We start from the raw sequence: 8206 nt of genomic DNA, 5'->3' as shown, positions 1-8206 counted from the left end.
AAATAAGAAGCATAGATGGTAGGTAGAAAATAGATAGGGGGAGGGCAGGAATAGTATGGGAAATATAGAATCTAAAGAACTTGAGACACGTGGTCATAAACTAACATGGGGAATAGTGGGGGGGTGCAGGGTGGAGGGGAATGAAGGGGGTGAATAGAACAACTGTAATGGCATAATCAATAAAATTAAAAAAAATAATAAAAAAGATGTTTTTCCACTGCTCCAAAAAGTTTTTGAACTCATCGATTTTGATGCCTTTTAGTGCTTCTGCCATATTTGTTTGTTTGTTTCACCTCTTCCACGTTGGCAAAACGTTTCCCTTTGAGAGAAACCAAAAAAGTCTCTTGGGGTGAGATCAGGTGAATAGGAAGGGTGGGGCATCGGGGTCATGCTGTTGTTTGTCAAAAACTGCTGACCACTCAGCGCAGCGTGGGCAGGTATCCCCATAAATTACCCATTATGAAGTGGGCAAACACACTAAAAGAGTCTTCCAAAAAATTCAGTGAAGCGTAATGCAGCCTCTCACAACAATGCCAGCTGGTGCACTGATACAGATGGGTTCCTAGAACACTCACCTAGGGGGGAAACCCATAGTGCAAGGGACCCATCCTCCTGAAGATAATTTAATTTGTTTGGGTCCCCTCTCATACATAGTGTACAATGGAATAGTATTCAGCTTTTTAAAGAAAGGAAATTCTGACACATGCTACAACATGAGTGAACATTGAGGACATTATACTAAGTGAAATAAGTCAGTCACAAAAAGACAAATACTGTAAAATTCTACTTACTTGTGGTACCTAGAGTTCTCCAATTTTAGAGACAGAAAATAGAACAGCGTTTGCCAGGGGCTGGAGGGAGGGCAGAATTGGGAGTTGTTGTGTCAATACGGAGTTTTGGGTTTTCAAGATGAAAAAAAGTTCTGGAGATGGGTGTTGTAGTGGTTACAAAATAATGTGAATGTACTTAGTATCACTAAACCTTACACCTAAAAATGGTTAAAATGGTAAATTATATGTTTTTTATATTTTATCACAATTTATTAAAGATCCAAGATTTTAACCAATTCCCAGTCCTGCCAAAGTCTCCAGACAATTTCTTGTGATGAAAGTTTGCTGCTTTCCCTCCAGATAACCTGTCTTTTATTTCTTTTTCCTCCTAAGACCAGACTGCTCTCTTCCAGGATCTTTGGAGCCTCCACATTGGTCAGTGCCCCTGACAGGGCAGGACCAGCCTAAGGCTCTAGCTTACTCTCCTCCTGAGAAGAAAATGCCTCTATTCCAAAGGCAGCCAGCACACATTTTACTCACAAGAGTCGGCAGATGGCTGTGGATGCTTTCTGTTCCCAGGAATCACATCGGACTAATTGCACTGTGCATTTTCCATCACTGGTAGCTAATCCCAACTGTGATGTTGGGCATCATTATTAGTAGGCCAAGGACAGACAAAAAGGGGAAGTGGCTTGGACTGTGTCACACAACAAAGTTAGAACTCCAAGCTCCCTAGCGACTAACCTTGCCCTGGGCTCTGTCCCACACACCTGGCAGCTCCAGAAATTTGCTGATTTTTGTACTCTGGGCAATAAACACTCTGGCTACCCAAGCGGGTCTAACTTGTTTTGCAGCGAAATAAAGCAAAATTCTTCCTTGGGATAGTATCTTCTGATCTTTCTGTTTCTACTGGTTGGCAGGAAACCAGCGTCCCCACTTCTTGCTGAATGGCCTTGAACATATCATTGAAAGTCTCTGGGTCAGTTTTTCCTTCAGTAAAATGTAAACAAGAATTATTGATGTCCACCCCCAGAGAAACTGGATGAGTTAGGGAGAGGAGTATTGGGGGGCACTTATCCGATCTATTCTGCATTATCTTTTATACAGGTGAACTCCAAACCTGGCAGCACATTATTATCACATGGTTACACTTAAAAAATAGAAATTCCTGGGTCTTGACCAGCTCAGTTTACTTGGACTCCTCCTCCATTCTCCTGGCCACGTGGCTGCAAATGTGAAGGGAAGGCCATTGAGTTGACAAGCAGGGTAGTCTTTAATTTTTCTATTTAAATCCTCTCCAACCTCATTTATAGGTACCTTCTCTACAAGATGGGGAGCACTTGGACTCACTGTTTATCAATTTTGCCATTTCTCACATACTACTGTTGTAGACGATCGGTGGGTAAATACACACTCTCGGAGTCCGGAACCAAATTGATAAAAATTTTAATGGCCAAAGATTTTTCCTGCGCAGGGGCGAACTTCCCCAACTGTGACCGGAGTCACGTAGCTACTCAGAGCTACAAAATGGAAGTCGCGCCTGGCTTACAGACTACTGGGTATTTATATTTTCTAGCAAGCAAGCAAAGGCATACAGAAGCAGAGGTGGCGGTTAGCTATTGGCTTATTTAAAAACGGCGAGGGTCCCTGATTGGTGGGTGCTGCTGCTGGCGGGCACTTCCTGGCGGGCCCGGGTTAGTTACCTTATTTGGCTAGAATTTTAAACCCAATTGTTCCCGGATGTTTGTTCATTACCCTGTTCCAGGAACTGCAGATTTAGGGTTGGGTAATGCCCTAGCTGTAATTTTCCTACCTGGGTATAACACTACCTGTTATTTTTACTTAACTCTTTTAAGTCTTTGCCTCTTGTGTTCTCAGCTATTGGAGGATAAGAACTGTGTCATACCCTTCTCTTTTTGCCCCTACAAATGTCAGCTCTATTAGCCCATAATATATGTTTAATGAATGTTCATTGACTTGCAAATCTTGTAATTAGGAAATCTGGAATAATTTCTTAATTACTAGGGGAGTTGTTCTGTGTCCTTTGGAAGCTTAACAATCACATGGAGACAACTTTAAACAAAAAGACAGGAGCCTTAGCTTCTAATCCTAGCTGTGTCACAAACTCCTGTTGACCTGCAGCAAATAGCTTGCCTTTTCTTGCTATCGGTTCCCTCATTTGTGAAACCAGTGTTGATTTGTAAAAGTTTCTTTAGCTCTGGGTTTGGGTTACTTACTCTAGATAACAAGGGGCAGCCTTTTTCATGTCAGTGCTGTTAATGCCCATGATGACTTTTTTTTTCATTTAAGGACTGCTTAATTGATGGACTCACCCCTCCAGTATATAAAATGAGAAACACAACAGAAAGTAAGTACTTGGTCAAGCTTCCATGCATAACATGTGTGCACGTGTATGTGTGGGTAGCTCACGCTTCACCCCAGGCCCCTGGCTTTGATTGGATTCTTCCATTCTAGAGCTGTTTAGCAGCCCTTCCCAAGCATAGGACTGTCAACACTTAATTATGTGCATGCTCACTTTCTCCTTTGTGATTGGCACAGAGGAAAGGTATGACATTCCTCTTGGCCCTCTACACATTCCCATCCAGCACCATAATGTCCATTGTCACGTTCAGTACACTCTCTTCAAATACTGTCCTTTGAGAAGGACATGAGAGACACAAGACACTAATAATCCTTGCCCTTATGGAACTTCTAGTCACCCTGGGAAGTGAGGACAAGAATATGTGTGGGGGAAATGTGCTACCATATGTGAGGGATGACCTGGGAGTCAAGTGCTACTTTAATGCATTTCTAATACCTAGAACAGTGCCTAATACATAGAAGATGCTCAACAAATACATAAAAATAGGTGAAAATTGCCACGGTTTTCAAACGTTTTAGTTTAGAAGGGAAAGGCTTTCTTTAATAAAAGAGATGAATGTGAGGCTGCCCTGGTAAGAGGACCTAGGGTTGAGCCATCTGGGCTCCAGAGCCCCATTACTTACTGCAGTCAATTGACAAGGAGTCGAAGATCAACTTGCTCTTTTTCCTGGTTAACCTTAGCAAAATAAGTGAAGGTTTGAAAACTCTAGTCCTCCAGACGGAATATTTGCATCTGAAAAAGTGTTGTCAATCTCTCTTCTCCCCTCCTTCTAGGGAGCTCTAATTAATAAGGGCAAAGGGGAGGAAGTTTTGAGTGAGAAACTTCTGAGTTGGTCTTCAAATGTATAACAATGTAATGCTTGTTAACTTTAAATAAAGAAGGAAAGAAACCCACTGTGGTAATGTTTTCCAGTATTCAATAGAAACCCATTTGGTGTTGTCTTACAAGTAGTATACAATGTAAAACTCTTGTGAAGTCTGCTCAGTGAATTGAGGGTGCTGTCTTTTGCACAATGCACCCTACATGCCACTGGTAGCTACTAACATTCCTGATCAAGTTCATGGTTAATCTTGGGCACATGCACCTGCTAGAGGAGGTACCTGATGAGAGAATCTCTACTTCATGCCTGAAGAACTGAGACCCACTGCCTAAACTAGACCTTCTCCTCGCACATTCACCCCTGACCAGCAAAGGAGGGAAAGCGACCCGGGGAGTGCATACTTGACTTGTCACAGTGACCCTCCCTGGGCAGGCACATCCCAGATCTGCATCTGGAAGACAATTTTGGGTGACCAATATCAATTTTTTAAAACTTGTCAAATGGATAAAGCTGTTGAATTAAGAGGTTTTCATCATTACCCATTTCATGGCCCTTTCATATAAATCTCTTTATCTGTGCCACAGACTGCCCCTCCATACAGGTGCCAGAAGTTGCATGCAGATAATGCTGGGGACCCTGATAGAGACTGTTTCACCCCAAAATACATAAGTTGAAAGCTAATCCCCAATGTGATAATGTGGTGGTGGGACATCCGGGAAGTGACTAGGTTATGAGGTCCCCTCATGAATGACATTCGTGTCCTTATAAGAGACTTGAGAGAGATCCCTTGCCCCTTTCTGCCATGTGAAGTTATCGGCTCCCAGAATTTAGGTCACTTGCCAAAGGTCAGTCAGCTATGAAGTGGACACAACTGTAGGTTGCGCCCCAGGGCCCAGGGGCGGCGCTCTACCCCAAGTACTGCTCGGGGCACTGCTCCAGGCACTGCCCTGAGCTCTCAGACGGAGGCTGACTGAGCTAGAGGCAAGCCCAGACCCTAACTCCCTACTCCGTGCAGCGTGACGGGCTGAGGAGACCCCACATGGGTGGTGGAAGAGTGAGCTATTCCTTTAGATCTCTAGGCATTGCCTCCTTGTTTGTGATTGTGGCTCCCATCTAAAGTGTGGCGACTGAAAGGAGAGAGTGTGGGCAGTTCACAATGGCCTTCTGGAAGTGATCGGAGCACCCTCAAGGGTCGCTAGCCATTGGAGCCAAGCTCCTGCAGCTTTTGCTCAACCCTACCCCTGGAGCGCACCCCGAGACTGTGGTGTGAGAATGTGTGAACGCAGGGCTCTGGAGCAGCGAACCTGGAGACAGCTTGGTCCACCGCTGCAGCGCCAGGATTCGCCGACTTTCTCTGGAGTAGCACTCTCTGGTCCTTCTCCGCTTGCCCACAGAGTACCCTCTGACTCCCACAGGCCAAGTTGTCGCGGCCCCGCCCGTTCCCAGCGCCCAGTGCAAGTTCTGTTCAGCACCCGCGCCAGCGCGGGTTCCGGGGTTGGGGACCAGGGAGGTGAAGAATGGGACACGCGTGGCGCCACCCCCAGGCCCCAGGTAGCGAGCGAATATTGTAGGCACTTACCTCATCTTTTAGCCCTCGCTGCCCAACTTCTATATCCCCTGGGCTGCTGCTCCGTGCCGCTCCCAGAACGGGAAACCCAGCGCCCTCGGATAATTGCATTGACTGCTTTTGGAGGACTCCCGGGGACGGTGGTAAGGGGCTCTGGTATGAGGAGCTGGGCCGGAGCTTCCAGAGCTTGCTGGCAGGGGCCGTGATGGAATGGGAGCTTCCAGGGGACTCTCCCCACCCCTTTCCCTTCGCAGACACTAGTGGTCGTCCCTAGAAGGACGAGACTGGGGCGTCCCAAAAGACCTGCCATACCGTTATCCTAGAGGTACCGGCCTCTCCAAGTGGGGCATGGTGGGGAAGAGCCGCTAGCAAATGGCTGGAAGAGGGGACTTGTTCGCTGGCCAGTCTGGAGATGGGATGGGGTAGTATGGAGACGGAAGAGCCCGAGAGAACACACTGAGTTTTCTTTCTCTCTCCCTCGTCCGAAAAGGAACCACATTGGCAGGGGAAATAGGCGGAGTGTAAACACAAACAACCTCAAAAAGAAGCCAAGAAAAGTGAAGCCAAAAGAAGCAAGCGCAACACTGTTACAAAACTGTCTGGTTTTGTAACAATTTTCCTGTGGCTGGCCAATGAGCAGCTTGGCGGCGAGTCACGTGGTACTGTTTTATATAACACTTTGCTGAGACAAGACAGTTATTAGCCTGCGCGCGGCGGCCGGCATGGAGCTTGTGGAGGCGCGTCCAGGACCGGTGTGCGGTGGCACGGCCGCGGTGGCAGCCCTAATTCCCTCCAGCTGCCGCTCTGAGTCCCGGATCCTTGGCTCCTAGACGCCTTGCTGTGCGCGTGTCACTCCCTCTATGGATTCACTGCCGACTGGACAGATGCTGAGCTTGCCCTCCGAGCTTGGCAGCAACAACTTAGAGCTGGCGCAGCCGTCGGCATCAGTGACCCGTGTAGATACGGGCCCCCATCCGGAGGTGAAAGGCCCCGAACTTCTACCGACTCGAGAGCCGGAGCGAGAGCAGCCTCCTACAGCCTCGACGCCGGAGTGCAAAGTCCTGCTCAGGCAGGCCGACGCCCTGGCGTCTGGGGGACGCCTCCGGGAAGCTCTCGAGGTGTACAGACAGCTGTCGGAACGTCAGCAGCTGGTGGCCCAACAACTGGAGCAGCTGGTGCGCTGCTTGGCGGAGAACGTCCCGCAAGGAGAGGCGTTGGCTCCGGTGCCCGAGAACCGGAGCAGCGCGGCAAAGCTGGTGGTGTCGGACGAGGCAGCGGCGGCAACGGCTGCTGAAGCCTCCGAGGTGTGGGACGGCTTCAAGTGCCGAAAGTGCCATGGATTTCTATCAGACCCCGTGTCCTTGTCATGCGGCCACACCTTTTGTAAACTGTGCCTGGAACGCGGGCGGGCAGCCGACCGGCGCTGTGCGTTGTGCGGCGTCAAGCTCTCCGCGTTGATGGTGGCCACAGGGCGGGCGCGCGGAGCCCGGAGGGCTGCTCAGCAGGCGCCGCCGCCGCTGCGGGTCAACGTGGTGCTCAGCGGTCTCCTAGGCAAGTTGTTCCCTGGTCCAGCACGGGCGTCGCAACTCCGGCACGAGGGCAACCGACTGTACCGAGAGCGCCAGGTGGAAGCAGCGCTGCTCAAGTACAACGAGGCAGTCAGACTAGGTGAGCCTACCGCGCCTCCCGGCAATGAACCCGCAGGGAGATGAGGGATGGACCGGGCAGAGAAGGGCGCGGGGGATCTGGGACGTACTGGGACCGGAGTGGCGGAGGGGTTTATGGAGTTCAGTCTTTGACTTTTTCTTCTATCCCTACCAATTTTTCTTTCTTTTTCTGTGTCGCTGCCTCTTTGTTCCTGTTGCTCTTTGCTTTTTTCTGTATCTCCTGTTAGCCTCTGTGTTTCTGCATCTCTGTTTGTGTTTATGACACTGTTTCATTCCTCCTTTTCTCTGTCTTTCCCACCCTTGTCACTCTGTTTGTTGATGGGTGTTACCGACTCTGTTTCCCTCTTCTGCCTTTGCACGCCTGGGTCCCCTCTTACACCTGCCTGCACCTTCCCTGCTGAGAGGGGAACTTCGCACCCTTTCCACCCTCGCGCTGGCTCAGCTGGGTTCCTGCCAGTCTGAGGTGTTCACTAAACGCCTTCATCTGCTGTCCCGCCTTGCCCGGGCCGCCGTTTTGGCCGGGAGGTGTCCCTTCCGGGGCCGCGGCTTAGGGTGGGGTGGGTCTGGCGTGGAATTAGGTCAGGAGAGCACTGGTTGCATAAGGGCCACGAGCGGCCCGGGCCGGGCAGCCCCTCCTTCGCGCGGGCGGGCAGGCAGGCGGGCCGGATTGTGTAACGGCTGAGGTAACCGAAGTGGGCCACGCTTGCCTCAGAAACCATCCCGCGAGCATGGAGGGAGGAGCGCTCGCGCCTCGCTGCCCTGTGACTCATTGTCACCGCTTCCTATCACAGGATCCTCAGCTGAAATAGATGCTCCCCCCACCCCCTTCCCGCTCCAGCCCGCTGCCTGCGCCCTCGCTTGGAACCCTTACCTTGCCAGCCCGGTAAAAGACCGGCCTGGCGACTGCTCAGGAATCCCGGGAGGCTGTGGGCAAGCTGCGACTGGGACAGGTCTCTGTCCCGCTTTCCCGTGCTGCCTGGAGACAGATGGGTGGGCTTT

General features: G+C 50.1%; 1 protein-coding gene across 2 annotated transcripts in view; it reads left to right on the top strand.

The window, feature by feature from the left end:
* The first annotated feature begins 6255 nt into the window (after window positions 1-6255).
* The window catches only part of LONRF3 (LON peptidase N-terminal domain and ring finger 3), a 35649-nt gene continuing 33698 nt past the window's right edge, over window positions 6256-8206 (top strand). For both annotated transcript variants that reach the window (XM_037146006.2, XM_037146007.2), the window contains exon 1: window positions 6256-7208. In XM_037146006.2, coding sequence (XP_037001901.2) covers window positions 6401-7208 — 808 coding nt within the window. In that variant the 5' untranslated portion in view covers window positions 6256-6400. The remainder of the gene's footprint in view (window positions 7209-8206) is intronic.

This window comes from Artibeus jamaicensis, unplaced genomic scaffold, assembly GCF_021234435.1.
Source record: "Artibeus jamaicensis isolate MK-2021 breed Jamaican fruit bat unplaced genomic scaffold, CSHL_Jam_final scaffold_378, whole genome shotgun sequence".
Taxonomy (NCBI): Eukaryota; Metazoa; Chordata; class Mammalia; order Chiroptera; family Phyllostomidae; genus Artibeus; species Artibeus jamaicensis.
Note: the sequence above shows the minus strand (reverse complement) of the source record. Positions and strands in the feature narration are given on the sequence as shown.